This window comes from Scyliorhinus canicula, chromosome 3 (genome assembly GCF_902713615.1).
Source record: "Scyliorhinus canicula chromosome 3, sScyCan1.1, whole genome shotgun sequence".
Classification (NCBI taxonomy): domain Eukaryota; kingdom Metazoa; phylum Chordata; class Chondrichthyes; order Carcharhiniformes; family Scyliorhinidae; genus Scyliorhinus; species Scyliorhinus canicula.
In genome coordinates, this window is record NC_052148.1 from 48,610,552 (window position 1) to 48,626,757 (window position 16,206).

Consider the following 16,206-nt stretch of genomic DNA (forward strand, 5'->3'; position numbering starts at 1 on the left):
AAAAATATCGGGAGGCCCTCCCACTGTTCTCCCACCCGGCGTGGGGGGCGGAGAATCTTGCCCATGGTGTATGAAGGAGTCCATGGCACACCATAAATGCCATAAAAAAGGAATTTTTAAATATAGATTGTATTATTATATATCCGTTGTAGTATTATTAAAGAACCTAGATTAATGTCTTCAGATTCCATGACTGCTAAAGCTGCAATTAAGAGGGCATAAAAGGTGAGGTCATGATTCATTTTAACCATTTATTTGTTTACAAAGAGATATCTATTGGAACTTTGTTATGATTGCTGGAGATTCCCTGGAGAGAACATAATTTGAAACATTGGGCGCGACCTACTGGCCGTCTGCCACCGGAGCCAGGGCCAGGCGCATTTGGTAGATTCCAGGAGAGGCCTCCCCCAGGATTCCTAAGAGCGGTTACGCCTCACAAGATCTAACCAGACCTTGCGAGGCATGGCGATCTGGTTCCTCCCATTGCAGGGCTAAGTGAGTTTAGGAACCCACTTAGCCGTGCTGCTGTCGGATCGAACTTCCACCCGGGATCTACCAACCTCGCTGAAGAGACCTCAGCCGGGTGCCGTTCTCTACTGGGCCGCACAAATGGGGATCAGGCAGAATGGTACCTGGTGGGGGTCTCCCAGACAATCAGATGCCCCCTGGTGGTCGGCCTTAGGGCAAGACGGCACCTGGGCACTGCTAGGGTGCCCACCGGGCACTTCAGGTTGACAGGTGTATAGCCAGGGTGTCAAGGTGTCAGGCTAGCATTTTTCCCACACCGAGGATCAAGCCTTCCCCATGCAAGGTGTGGTGCAGCCCTCTCCCCACATCGAGGACTCCCTTTAGGTGATTTAGTACACTGGGGAGGATAGAGAGATTGGATCTCTTCCTGCACTGCAGATCGCCGGTGAACAGAGCCCCTCAGTGCAGGAAGAGATCCTGAACGTGATCAAGGGCGGGCGTTCCCTTCTGGGACACATAGAAAGAGTGCCGTTAGATAGCAGGGTCGTACCGGGTGCTTGGAGCACTGGGAATGACCCCACTATTCCTGCCCAGAATGGACTCTTTTCTCGTTCGATCATTCCCATTTGTGTTTGAACTTGGGTAAGTCTGTCATGGGACATGGTTGGGATAGAGATAATGTAATTAACGGGAGGAGCCAGGTCAGTAGCAAGCAATTTTGGCTGTAGTACTTTGCAGTCTGATCAAGACAGAAGGATCTGCAGCCTATTTCTGAAAGGGTCGCTCTCTTTCTCGCTCTCCAAACAGTCTTTCCAAGAAATCTCTACACAAGAGTACAGCAAGACATGACCATGACCAAAATCAGTAACCATCGTCAGGCCTGTCCTGGCCAACCCACCAGTTTCCAGTTAATCATTCAAACCGACTTCCTCCAAATCAGGTTCCTAAGATCCACTCGGTGCCAAGGAGTCTGGCTTCCTCTCTCCAAAATACAAAACTTGGGAACACAGGCAAGAAGACTGTTACACCTTTGAGTCTTTTGCTTAAAGGCACATCCCAATAATAGCCCCACAGATCAATAATGAATGGGAACAAAGGAAATAAACAGGAAGGACTCATACAACACCCCAAGGGTTGGCAGCGTTTTTCGCTTTCCCATCAACTCTGACCCCAATAGTTCCAGTAGGCAAGGCCGTGGGCATTTCCCTGCATGACTGCAAGAGACCCCCAGTAGACTTGTGTCCTCAGGACCCCACCGCTCCAGAGAATGTCCATCACGGTCACCCAAAGCCATTCCCTCCAGTATCCAGAATCAAACCCTCAGGACCCTATCATTGACAGCGCCACCCCCTCTTAAGGTCCCTGCTCGACTCATCCATGTCTACCCCTATTCCCAACACACCCAAGATGCTAGGCACCTCCTCCACACATCCCTTCACCCGAACACCCCACTCTGTCCACCCTCCCTCACACTCCTGCACCTGAACACCACCCTCTCTCCACCCTACCCTTTTGCCACAGGATTAGACATGGTCAACCACTTGCCTTAATCACAATTGCACAAAGCCAATTGGTGCATGCCACCTTGAAATGATTGTGAAGCAGGTGCCACGCAATCCGCATGCGCCACTGACTTTATCGTGAAGGTATCACTAAATCACAAAACTGTTTCATGTGAATACGTATTCATTGCATGCAAACGTATTACAAGTAGGAAGCCAAAACAGGCCAGGATAATTTTCGCCACCTCCCCACAAAGACACTGCTGTCTTTACTGCTGTATCTCAACTCCCCATCAGAAAATTGAAACATAGCTTCCCACCTAATTATGCCAACTTGCGAACCACATCTCCTACTCAGTGGGCTTCATTAAATTCCACCCCCTGGGGCAGCATGGTGGCCAGCATTGCTGCCTCACGGCACCGAGGTCCCATGTTCGATCCTGGCTCTGGGTCACTGTCCGTGTGAAGTTTGCTCATTCTCCCAGTGTCTATGTGGGTTTCGCCCCCACAACCCAAAGATGTGCAGGGTAGGTGGATTGGCCACGCTAAACTGCCCCTTAATTGGAAAAAATGAATTGGGTACTCAAAAAAAAAAATTTAATCCACCCCCCCCCCCCCCCCACCTCTGAACTGCTGTTGTGTGTCAAAATGGCTGGTTCAATTATGTCCCTGGTCAATAGTAATCCTCAGGATGTTGATGATAGGGACTTTAATGATATAGAGATGGCGGCGTTGGACGTCAATGCTAGCAATGCCTCTAAATGTCAAATGGAGGTTGTTAGACACTCTCTTGTAGGAGATGGCCATTTCCTAGCACTTCCATTGAGTGCACTTTTCCTTCTACTTATCGGCCCAAACCTAAATGTTGTCCATATTTTGCTGCATTCAGATACAGACTCCTTCAGTATCTGTGGAACTGTGTATGGTACTAAACACTGTGCACTCATTAACAAACATTCCCACTCCTGGCTTATGATGGATCATTGTTGAAGCAGCTGTAATGGGGTCTGGTTCTGAGTGGCAGAACCCAAACCAAGCATTGTTGAACAGGTTATTGACCTCCATATTGTGCCTTGCACAGCATCAGGTGGCCACCGAAATATCTTAGTCCAGTCACTGCTATAGCACAGGAAGTGCAGTTGCCAAATTGCTCACAGGAAGGTTCCACAAACAATATTGCAAAAATGACCAAATAATCTGTTTAGAGTGAAGAGGGATAAATATTGTCCAGAATACTGGGGATAAATAACTTGCTTAGAAATGGCACCACCTTGTATGTTTACCCGAGTGTTGGTGTAACGTCTAATACCAAAGCTGGTACCTCTGACCATGCAACACTCCCTCAGTCAGTCTGGACTGTCAGTTTAGACTTGTGCTCAAGTGGGAATTGAACCTACAACTTTGCAACTCAGAGGAGAGAATGGCACCCAGAAGAGACACAGCTGACACTGTACTTCCTTCAATCTAGTTTCATCTGTCCACTGGGTAAACAAAATCAATTCAAAATAATCACACTTGCGTCTGTATCTATGTACGATTTTATCAACATGTGGAACATCACATCAATTGTATCTTCTATTCTCAGAATAGCTGCCAATTCACTAGAGCTCATTTTGTGCTACCAAAGTCAAATTTCATTCCTATTATAGAATCAGAGAATTGAACAGATCAAATCAGCTTTGGTTCTTTCAAAAAGCAATCCAGTTACTCGCAACCCTTCAATCATTCCACATATCACTGCAATTTATTTTCAAGTACTTATTCAATTCTCCTCTAAAGGCTACTATTGAATTTGTATCCACTACACAATCAGCCACTGCATTCCAAATCCTAAACACTGGCTGTGCAATAAAGATTTTTGTTTATTTTGCCTCTCTTTTTTTCTGTCAATCATCTTAAATTGGTGCCCTCTGTTGTTGGCCCTTCAGCCACTGGAAACGGCTCCTTTTTTAGACCTCAAAACCTTCATGATTTTAAACACTGCTATTAAATTTCCCCTTATTGTCCTCTGACGAAAACAATCCCAGCTTCTCCAGACTATCTATGTAACTGTAATCCATCATTCCCGGAACTGTTCTAGCAAATCTCTTCTGTAATGTTTTTGAAGTCTTCATGCCTATCTTAATATGTGGTGCCCAGAATTGGACCTAATGCTCCAGCTGGGATCAAACTAGTGTTTTATACAGATCTGGCATGACTTAGAATTATTGAAACATAGAAATGCAGAAGGAAACCATTCGGCCCATCGAGTCGCCACCAACCCTCTGAAAGAGCACCCCCTGCCCTATCCACATAACCTCATTCAACCTGCACATTTTTAGACATTAAGGGAAAATTTTACATGGTCAATCACCTCACATACACATCTTCCAACTGTGGAAGGACTTCTTGGCTTTTATACTCTATACCTCTATTTATAAAGTCCTGGATCCCATGTTTTATTAATAATTTTATTAACCCCATCCTGCCAGTTCAAAACTTGTGCATAAACACCTCCGGGTTTCTCTATTTTTAAACTAAATAAGATAGTTTAAGGTACCTGTAAAGTGAACACGTAAAAGATTTTACAGCACTATTTGAATAAATGCAGGGGATCCTGTGGATGCCCTATTCGTTGTTAACCCCTCAACCAACGACACCAAGAAAAATGTTTAACTGGTGTTTATGGGACCTTGTTGTATACAAACCGTCCGGTGTATTGCACAAGAACAATGACAGCACTCCATGAATTAGCTGCAAAGCACTTGGGATAATTCCCAGATCATGCTACAATGTGATGTTTCTTTATTTTATTCAGGAAAGGGTGGCACTGTGGTTAGCACTGCTGCTTCACGCCGCCAAGGATCCAGGTTTGATCCCGGCCCCGGGTCACTGTCCGTGTGGAGTTTGCACATTCTCCCAGTGTCTGCGTGGGTCTCGCCCCCACAACCCAAAGATGTGCAGGCTAGGTGGATCGGCCACGCTAAATTACCCCTTAATTGGGGAAAAAAAGAGAATTGGGTCCTCTAAATTAAAAAAAAATAGAGGAAAAACAACCAAGACAAAATACGTTGGCAAGACATCATGAATCATCAGCAGCCAATAAACATCTTCCCAGACTAACATTTTGATTTCTAATAACCAGTATGATGGCGGGAAAGTTCGCTGGACAGTGGCTTTGCTGAGATTAAATTCAAATGGCAAGTGCACCGTGAGTTTGCATCTTTTTGCATTAGTATAACACGAGTTGGACAAGCAAACTTACTTAGGTTCAGTTCTTTGAAATCAGGTCGATTGGCCGAGGCGCACAGCTGGTAGAAAATGTGGTAGTTGCGTTCATCTTCTGCCTGATGAAGACAAAAACACAAATGGTTTTTGTTGGTTAGAATCTCCCTTCTTAAAATGTTTCTTTTCTCCCATTCCCATGCTTCACAGGGAAGATAAGATCAGAATTACCCAGGGCAGCATTTCCCTCCAATGGGTTTTCTTCTTGTTTATCTGGAAGTATTTGAACTATTCCCCACAAAGCCATACCTGTGATCAAAACTCAGTTGAGCTCTGCCCTTCACTCTCTGAGTGATGTTGGGGTTTCAAGGCGCTTCATAACTAGGCTGCAATGGGTTCGCTTTTCTTTTTATGAAGGCATCAATTTGAGGATTGTTAAAACTCAAAACTATTTTCCAGTATTTGCTGGAATGCTGTCCTCTCGAAGGGCATAACAAAGCAGTTTTAAAATCATAAAATTGGTTACAGTAGATCCTATTCAATTGACTAATATTGGTGATGGTAAAAGTAAAATAAGACTGTAAAGTGATTGTAAAATTTAATTCATTAGATATCAAGTGCTTTTGAGTGTTTAGAAGATTAATTAAAATGCTACTGAATCAGGCTGTGTTCAAGATACCCCAACCAGGGGAAAACAACCCCTCAGTGTCTACTTTACAAAGTCCCTTCCGAATCTTAGAAGTAACAATGAGATCAGTTTTAATTCTTCTAAACTCCAGAGAGTATAGGTCCAATTTACTCAGCCTCACATTATAGGACAACCCTTTCATCAATCTAATCATAAAAATCAATCTAACGAACCTTCGCTGCACCACCTCCAGAGCATGTGTATCGTTCCTTAAATACGGAGACCAAAACTGCACAAAGTACGCCAATTTCCATTTCAACCCAAATTCTAATTGAATCTGAAAATTTACTCATGAGTGATTCTAGACATGTACCCACACTTTACCGCTTTGTGCCGCAGCATCATCCCACTGTAGTTAGGCAGCTTGAAAAGAAATACGTTGTTCCAATATCAATAGAAATTAATTGGTACCAGCAATTCTCAATCATACAAGCAGAGTCACCCATTAATCAGTGTTTTTTTGTAAAAAGGATTGCAATCATTTCAGACCAATAATTACACTGGTTAAAATATACCAGGCAAGCTACATGGAATAATAATGGTACACTAATTGGTGGTCGAGATGATGAATGCTTACCAAAGTTGTCATGAGACAGATTAATAATTATAGTCATCATTCCAAATGGCCCAATGCACTAATAGAAGGGTAATAGCCTGCTTTGCTACACGGTGAAAATGTGTCAGTTTCATACATCGGAAATAAATCCCATATGACAGGCAGCAAGAGCGAAATGACTATTACCTCTACTTTGTTGGGTAATTGCACTCTCACTATCAGTGTGGCTAAAACATGTTTCTGTTTGGCTCTTCCTCAATACACAGAAGCAAGATAAAGCAGACAAAGATGCAGGACAGAAAAAAAAGGAAAAAAGTAGGGGAGGGAACCTAATCCGAGTGTTACTGGCATACTTTATTAAATATGAAGCCTTGGGATTTTAGATCATTTAACCAAGGGAGAATTTCAAGTAGTTTATACATAAATATGTTAAGCTAAATTGAGTTTTTGGGAATGTGGATTATAATTCAACACGTTATGATTTGTGCATTCTCGTATATGCATGCAATAAATTTGAGTAGTTTCAATTACGTCAGCAAAGCCCACTTTCTGAAAGGCGGCAGCCAGTTGATTTGGAGATCAGCTGATCAATCCTTAATCTAGAGCTAGGGAAGGCTAAGCAGTTGGGTTTCCAGCTTCCTGGCTGGTTATAAAAGTTAGAGGAAAGGGAGGGCCAACAGTTGTTCCATTCTCTCTTGTTTTAAAGAGAATAATCAAAAGTTGATCCGTTATGATGTGGTTGACCCAGTAAATTCTACTGCAAACATCTGTACTAACCTGGAACACCACTCTGGACTTTTCCAGTAGATAAGTCCGCATATTGGCACCAATTATATAATATTGCCGGTCAAAACCAATTTGGATGTATTTCCCAAAGCGGCTGCTGTTATCATTCCTTGTTGTTTTAGCATTACCAATGGCCTGTTTAGAAACAAAGAAAACACATAATTATTATAACCTGGTCAGGATGTCTGAAACTAGCCACGGTAATAAGCTCAGCATTCTGCAGAATCAACCATGTTCCCAGAGGTGCAGTAGAGCTGCATGTCCGTTCTGCAGACCAACCCACTTTATTGCCCAAGATCACATTGGAGGAGCAACAACAACTTATATCCATAGCACTTTGAATGTGATATCCCAAGGTCCTTCACAGGAGCATTATAAAAACAAAGTATGACACATAGGAAGATATTAGATCTGCTGACCCAAAGCTTCATCAAAGGAGGTAGTCTTTTTTAAAAGAAGAAAGTGAGGTAAAGAGGAAGAAAGAGGGAATTCCAGAGCTTAGGGCCGAGCCACCAATGGCGGAGCAATTATAATTAGGAATGCACAAGAGCCAGAATTAAAGGAGAGCTAATGTCTCAAGAGGGTTGGAAGTGATTACAGGGATAGGGAGAGGCCGGGCCAAGGAAGGATTTGAAAATCAAGCTGAGAATCGTAAAATTAAAATTCAGTGAATGAGTGGGAGCCAACGTAGGTCAGCGAACACAGATGATAGAGGAATGGGACTTTGTATGAGTTAAGACAAGTGCAGCACAATTTTAATGACCACACATTTATGGAGGGTAGAATATCGGAATCCTGCCAGGAGTGCATTGGAATAACCAAGGCTAGAGATAACAAAGGCATGGATGAAGATTTCAACAGCAGATGAGTGGAGACAGAGGCAAAGTCAAGCAATGTTACAGAGGTAGAAACAGGTGGTCTTAGATTTGGCACAACCAAGAGTCCAGAAGATCATCCCAGGATAAAATGTGACACAAACTGTTAATGGTGCTTTAAATGTATAATAAGGTCAAGGATATACAGGAGGATAAACAGGTAGAGAGGATTATTATTTTCATTATTGATCGCTTATGTATTATGGTCACATATTTTTAAAAAAGACTTCAAAAAAGACTTCTGGGAGACTGGAGATTGATAGGGAGGAGGCAAATATTTTTAATGCTGCATCTGTAAACACATTTAGTATTATGAAAAAAATTGGTGTCTAGTTTCCTCCTTCACCATCTGCGAACAACTGACAATCTCAGACTGTTGCCAGGGAGTGGGATCAAGTTGATAGTTAGGGAATAGAGTTTGGAACGCAGATTGAAAACATTAGCTTCAGGCTTTCTAATATTTAATTGGGGGGAATTTCTGGTCATCCAGTACCAGATGCCAGATAAGAAATCTGATAATTTAGGAATAGTGGGGGAATTGAGGAAGGTGGTTATGATGTAGAGTTGGGTGTTGTCAGAGCTTGTGTGAAAACTAACACCATGCCTTCAGGTGATATCACTGTTGCCAAGAGGCAACAGATCAGAATTAGGAAAGAGCCAAGAATTCATCATTGATCTTTGGGGACACCAGAGGTAACATTACTGGAACAAGAAGAGAAGCCATTGCAAGTGATTTTCTGGCTATGATTAGATAGATTGGAATGGAACCATGTGACAGCAGTCCCACCCCCTGGATGACAGTGGAGAGACATCGGAGGAGAATGGTATGGTCACCAGTGCCAAAGGCTGCAGACAGGTTGAGGAGCAAAAGCTCACCTTGATACAGTCACACCTTGCTACAGTAAGAGCTGCTTCAGTACAGTGGCAGGTGCCATGTGAGAGTACCCTTTAAGAAATGGGTGTTTAAGAAATGGAGCTGCTCTTGTTACTGGTGTGATGTCAGAATGTGGGTGGAGCTGAGCTCTACTTCTGCTTTTTAGTTTCAGTTTGAGAAATGCTTGGATGTGTCTGTGTTTTTCAGTGAGCTGCACTGCTGTTGATTTCTGCAACTGTGCCTAATGTGCTCCTGTTTGAAGTTTTGTTAAGTGTTTTGGGTGTAAAAGGACAGCATCCAGGTTACTTAGTGTTGAATTCTTTGGGGGGTGCATTTGGTTTACTGGTTGCTAAGATATTCACTGTTTGTTTTAAAAAGGTTAACTTGAGTTCATAGAATGAACATTGTTATATTTTAAAAACCACAGCTCCAAACACAACTGTACCACACCTGTAGTGTGAGCCGTGTGCTCCACAATCTATTAAAAGTTGTGGGTCAGGTGAACTCCATGATACACTTTGGGATTCTCTAAACCCTGGCCCAATAACACAGGGTGGAAACCTAATTGGAGGGCTTCAATCATGGAGCTCTAGGATAGATGAAAATGGATTTGGGAAGCGACAATACATTCAAGGGCTTTGGAGAGGAAAGGGAGGTTGGGGATTGCATGGTAATTTACAGAGGAGTCAAGGGTCAGATCAAGCATCAGGATGCTTACATATTTATCTTTGATCCCTACATTATAACAGTACTAAATATTAAAAGTACTTCATTAGCAGCAACTCATTGTGTGGCATCTGGTGATCATGAATGGTGTAATATAAACTCAAATCACTCTTTGGTTGTTTGTCTCCCTTGGCAGTTTCAGTGCCTCAGCATATGGCATCTTCTGTACGGTCTTCGAGTATCTCTGTAAGTTTCCCTGCAGACCTCAATTACATTCCTGATCACGTATTTAAGATTTGATCGCAATTGGGTTCTTTTGATTCTAATAAGATGGCTTTAAAATAAATCTCAGATTACATTTAACAGCAGGTTAACTGGCTGATACTTCTTCGGAATAATCAATGACCTAATTTCTGTCCTTTTCCATTTCACCAACAGACCAACAACAATAATGCACGTCTTTAATTTTTCCTGTGAAAGTGTATTTATTCAGTGTGTATAACTATAGATTAACTTGAACAGATATCTGGGAAGGTGGGCATTGATTATTTTAATTTGAGCTTTTTTCCAAGTTGGCAAACAAAACAGAGACAGACAAAAAGGTGACGAGGGGCTGGATTTTCCCAGCACTTGAGGCCGGGGGGGGGGCAATTTGCATAATTAAGGCCACGTTTAGAGGCCATTTTTCCAGTACTGGAGTGGCTACACGCAGGATGGGGAAACTGACTTCCTGGAGCAGCCTGGGAGCTGTTCGTAGACATGGTTCCCGGGCCATGGGCAGAAAAGGCAACCTCTGTGGCTCCATTGTGTGATTCACAGGGGTTTCCCTTCCAATTTGAGTAGCCTTGCAACTTTCCTGCTTTGATTAATATATTTTATTTTATTCCTCAGAGCACCTCCATATCGTGGTGTCCTCACAATCCCAGACCTGCCTCAGCAACGTCCACCACTGCTGCTGGGGCTGCTGAGGCTTCAGAACCGAAGCAGGCGGCACGCTGGCACGGTGGTTAGCACTGCTGCCTCACAGCGGCAGGGACACAGGTTCGATTCTGACCTTGGGTGACTGTCTGTGTGGGGTTTGCACATTCTCCCGGTGTCCACATGGGTTTTCTCTAGGTGCTCCAGTTTCCTCCCACAGTCCAAAGATGTGCAGGTTAGGTGGATTTGCCATACTAATATTGCCCAAAAGTTAGGTGGGATTATAGGGATAGGAGCGGGGGATTGCATTTAGGTATGACGCGCTATCGGAGCAAGGGCTGGTGCAGACTCGATGGCTCGAATGGCCTCCTTTTGCACTGTAGGTGTTCTATGATAAACTGCCAGTCCCCTGATTGGGAGTTCAGGAGGAGGCACATGGGTATATGTGCAGAAATCATTGAAGGTGGCAGGGTAGATTGAGAACGCTATTAAAAAAGCACATGGAATCCTAGGTTTAATAAATTGAGGCATAGTGCACAAAAGCAAATAAGTTATGATGAACCCGTACAAAACACTGGTTCCGCCTCTGCATTAGAGAGAGTGTGCAGGAAAGATTCACGAGAATGGTTTTAGGGATGAGAAACTTCAGTCACATGGACAGATACTGAGGATATTTTTCTTGGAGAAAAGATGATTTGATGGGGGTCTTCAAAATCATGACCGGTTTGGACAGAGTAGGAGGAGAAAGAAACTCTTCTCTATGACAGAAGGAGTGAGAACCAGAGGGCACAAATTTAAGGCGATGAGGTTGACAACTTTTCCTCAGAGTGAGCACCAAGTTACAGGAAAAAAGTAGGTCACAGTCAGGAATTTAAACATGAACAAGAATTTTGAATCTTGAGTTGTGGGTGCCTGGGATATGCAAGTCAGGACGAGCTATGGGAATATGTGAGTGGGACTTGGTGCTCGATAGTACAGAGGCAGCAGAGTTTAAGCTAAACTGAAATTTACAGAGGTGAGAGGGGATGGAACATTGGATTTGGCGTGCCTGAGGGTGGCAAAACATGATTGAGAATTTCAGTGGCAGATAGCAGGGGGCTGTTTGTAAAGAGTGGAAATTTTTGTAGATAGGCTAAGCTGAGAGTTGATGTTACAGAAGTGGAAGTAGGTGCTGCTTGCGATGGGGAATATGTGGGATCAGAAACTTGGCTGTTGTGCGAGCGTAGCAGAATATGACCATGCAACTCTTTCGGAGTGAACAATGACCATTCCCATGCCATCTATTTGAAAGAGGCACCAAGGCAGTTCATCAACAGGAAAAAGGAACAAACCAAAATGGCAAATAACCCAGGAACCTCCCTTTCACACCTCCTGGTTCTGTCTCCAATTGGAACTGGGAGAGACCCAAGAGCAAGCAGTCGATCTTCTTTTGTGACTATGGATAATACAAGAAGGCTGGTTTGTAGGAAAGTAAATAAATTAATTTTGAATAACTATGATAGTAGTTGGATCAAGAGGGAGTTAGCTTTCCTAATATTGCTGTTGAGAAAATAGCTCACTTACCTCCATAATTGGACTGGAGGCCAGTACTTTTTCTTCAACATTTGCTTCACTGGCTGACCCACCGACTGTAGCGAAATAACGCATGGCATACTTAGCAGACACGGTCTTTCCAGCTCCAGACTCCCCACTTACAATAATGGATTGGTTCTTCTCATCTCTGACAAGTAGGGAAAAAAAAAATCACACACAACTTAATTGGTCCCTCGCCATCATAAGAGGAAAAGACAGGGAAGATAAACTCCCAGGTTGGAGATTTTAAAACTAGGGGTATAGTCTAAAAGTTAGGGCCAGGCCGTTCAAGAGAGATGTTAGGAAGAATTTCTTCACATAAAGTTTGATAGAGGTTTGGAACACTCTCCCACAAACTAGAACAGTTGATCGGAGATAGATTTTTGTTCAGCAAAGATATTAAGGGATATGGGCCAAAGGCAGCCATATGGAGTTAGATCATCGATCTGTCATGATCTCATTGAATGGCAGGACAGGTTTGAGGGGCTGAATGGCCAACTCCTGTTCTTATGACCTTCTCTACCCCTATTTTATCACAGCTGGAGTCATTATTCCTTTTAACTTTCCTCTCCTGTTCCTGGTAAGCTCTAGCTTTGCCACCGAGGTACTCTTATTTTTGCCCCCCTCACTGCATTTAGAAAACCAGAATCAATCATTCACAAAGCATTCAATCATCCCCTTGATGCCTCTACTTTCCTACTGATGAGTTGCAAGTGCATAGTCAAAGCCATTTCTATCAGTGGAAACCTAAATCCTTGTGCATCCTGTGATGTGCATTAGAATAAAAGTCTTGCATTGAAAATGAAATGAAATGAAAATCGCTTATTGTCACGAGTAGACTTCAATGAAGTTACTGTGAAAAGTCCCTAGTCGCCACATTCCGGTGCCTGTCTGGGGAGGCTGGTACGGGAATTGAACCGTGCTGCTTGCCTGCCTTGGTCTGCTTTCAAAGCCAGCGATTTAGCCCTGTGCTAAACAGCCCCGGTCACTGGCACTGTGTAATCATGGCCTTGCTAGACCAGGGGTCTATGTAGGTCAGTGAGCCTGTTAAATGTAAATTCAGTATATTGCATCATGGTGCTCGTACATGCCAAGTCCTACATCTATCACAATGCTCTCACCATTAATAAGTACAAACGCTTCACAGAGCTTGGAACCAAGTGTAAATGTAAGGCAATGGCACACAGGTCAGTTTTGTCTCATTTGCCCAACATCAGAATTAAACGGGCATTCAATTTCCACAGATCTCTCCTGACCTCGAGCTGTAAATTTGGTTGGAATTCAGCAGATACCCACCAGAAAGAATAGTTAATATAGAGGTTTGGTACTCCCTCCCACAAACAGCAGTTTGAGCTAGGTCAGTTATTAATTCTAAATCAGAGATATAACATATTATTGAAATGGAGGAATGTGGTACAGAGGGACCTGGGTGTCCTGGGTGCATGTTTCACAAAAAGTTGGTTTGCAGGTACAACAAGTGAAATGGTGTTGCTTATTGCAAGGGGAATGGAATATAAAAGCAGGGAAGTTTTGTTCCAGTTGCGCAAGGCATTGCTGAGACCACATCCAGGATACTGTGTACAGTTTTGGTCTCCTTAGTGAAGAAAGGATATAATTGCATCAGAAGTAGTGCGAGAAGGTCCACTTGACTAATTCCTGGGATGAAGGGGATCTCATGAGGAAAGGTTGGCCTGTGTCCTTGAGAGCTTAGAAGAAGCGCTTCTTATTGAAGCATAAGAACTCTTGAGTGAATTTAACAAAGTGGATGTTTCCCCTTATGAAAGACTAGGGGACAAACTCCCATCTAAGACAGAGATGAGGAGAAATACTTTCTCTCAGAGGATGTTGGTCTGTGGAATTCCTTCCCCAAGAGCAGTGGAGCAGGGTCATTGAACATTTTTAAGGCTGAGTCAGATAGATTCTTGACTGACACAGGAGTCGAAGGGTACAGGGGGGTAGACAGGAAAGTGCAGTTGATGCCATAACCAGATCAGACATGATCTTATCAAATGGCAGAGCAGGTTTGAGGGCCAACTAGCTGACTCCTGCTTCTGATTTGTACATTTGCATGTGTCCACTAAACATTAGCCAAAGTTACTTTTTCCCAGGGTAGAGGGGTCAATGCTTTTCTTTAGTACATTCTACTAAATTGTCACATATTCCTAAAACTTTGCAAGTAGAAATCCAGCCCCCACCCAAGCTCCCCTTCCCAATCCTGTTTTATATTAAGGATTCACTTGTAAAGATATCGGAGGTAATTGTATAAACTAGGTGAATATTCACAGTTGTTTCACAAGAGTGCAATTTCTCATACAGAAGAGTCATTTGTACTTTGGGCCAAGGCACTTCTAACCTAGGTTGAAATGTCATTGTAATACTAGGTGCAAAAGATTCCACGGCACAATTCTGAGTGGAGCAGATCTCTCTGTTCACCTAGTCTCTGTCTAACATTTGTTGCTTAAGCAACACCTTGAAAAAGTAGGCTAATTGGTCAAAAAGTAGCTCATTGCTGCGTAAAAATTGGTTGGCATAATTACCTGCAGATAAATAGTGACTATATTTCAAATAATTCATTGGATGCAAAGTGCTTTGAGACATGGTGAAAGATGGTTCTATGCAAATGTCTTCTTTCACCATTTCTTCAAGAAGTTCACCTGAACTGAATGCTGACTATACCACTGTCCTCAGCTCATCCATCTTCAACTGTTTCACCAATGACCTTCCTTCCATGATAAGGTCAGAGGTGGGGATGTTCACTGATTACTGCACAATGTTCAGCACCATTCACGACTCCTCATGCACTGCATCAGTACACCTCCAAATGCAGTCAAACTTGGACAATATCAAGGCTTTGGCTGACAAGTGGCAAGTGACATTTGTGCCACACAAGTGCATTGCCATCATCGAATCCCCCAATTCAGCATCCTGGGGCATACCATTTACCAGAAACTGAACAGGAAAAGGCACAGTATTTCTATGCCTAGAAGAGAGGGTCAGAGGCTAGAATCCTGTGGCAGTATTCCATCACCTGACCCCCCCCCCCCCCTCCCCCAACTCACCCCCCAAAACCTGTCTGCGATCTACAAGGCAAAATGACAGGAGCGAGATGGAATACTCTCCACTTGCCTAGATGAATGCAGCTCCAACAACATTCCAGAAGTTGACACCATCCAGGACAAAGATGCCCACTTGATTGGCACCCCTTCCACAAACCGTCACTCCCCCCATCATTGACACACAGTGGCAGCAGTGTGCACCATCTAAAATATGCACTGCAGGAACTCACCAATGCTCCTTAGGCAGCACATTCCAAACCTACAACCACTACCATCTGGAAGGACAAGAGTAGCAGATACATGGGAACATCACCACCTGGAAGTTCCCCTCCAAGCCACTCAACATCCGGAGTTGGAAATATACCGTTATTCCTTCACTGTCATGGAGAAAAAGTCCTGAAACTCCCTCCCTAACATACTGTGGGTATACCTACACCACATGGACTGCAGCAGTTCAAGATGGCAACTCACCACCACCTTCTCAAGGGCAATTAGGGATGGGCAATAAATGCTGACCTTGCCTATAAATCATGCCATATTAGACCAGTTGCTCTGGGAACAATGTCGCTTTTTTTGGGCCTGAATTCTGGTGTTTGTTAGCATTTGGGGTAGTGGCGAGGATTCAGTTGGAAGGGTGAATTTTCCCTGTGGCTGGTGCATATGTCACTGCACTGAGGAGGTGGTTTTTGTTGAATGGATCTCAAAGGTTGGGTCCCAGAACAACTGATAATACTTCTAGGATTTTATTTCTTTAAAAAATATATTTAGAGTACCCAATTCTTTTTTTCCAATTAAGGAGCAATTTAGTGTGGCCAATCCATCTACCCGGCACATTTTTGGGTTGTGAGTGTGAAACCCACGCAAACATAGGGAGAATTAGTCACTTATCACATTGCTCTTTGTTGGACCTGACTGTGTAGCAACCTGCATTGCTGGATTTCCCTGTATTGCAAAAGTAATTAGACTTCTAAAGTAGACCATTGGTTGTGACACACTTTGGAATACTCTGAAGTTGTCAAAATCACTTTATTATATAAACGC

The 16,206-nt window shown here is 43.3% G+C and overlaps 1 protein-coding gene across 4 annotated transcripts in view; it reads right to left on the reverse strand.

The window, feature by feature from the left end:
• The window catches only part of myo5b (myosin VB), a 299,598-nt gene that overhangs the window by 152,298 nt on the left and 131,094 nt on the right, over nt 1-16,206 (reverse strand). For all 4 annotated transcript variants that reach the window (XM_038790508.1, XM_038790510.1, XM_038790509.1 and 1 more), the window contains exons 5-7: nt 12,101-12,257; nt 7,196-7,339; nt 5,215-5,296 (exon numbers count right to left, since the gene is read on the reverse strand). In XM_038790508.1, the coding sequence (XP_038646436.1) occupies nt 5,215-5,296; nt 7,196-7,339; nt 12,101-12,257 (383 nt within the window). The remainder of the gene's footprint in view (nt 1-5,214; nt 5,297-7,195; nt 7,340-12,100; nt 12,258-16,206) is intronic.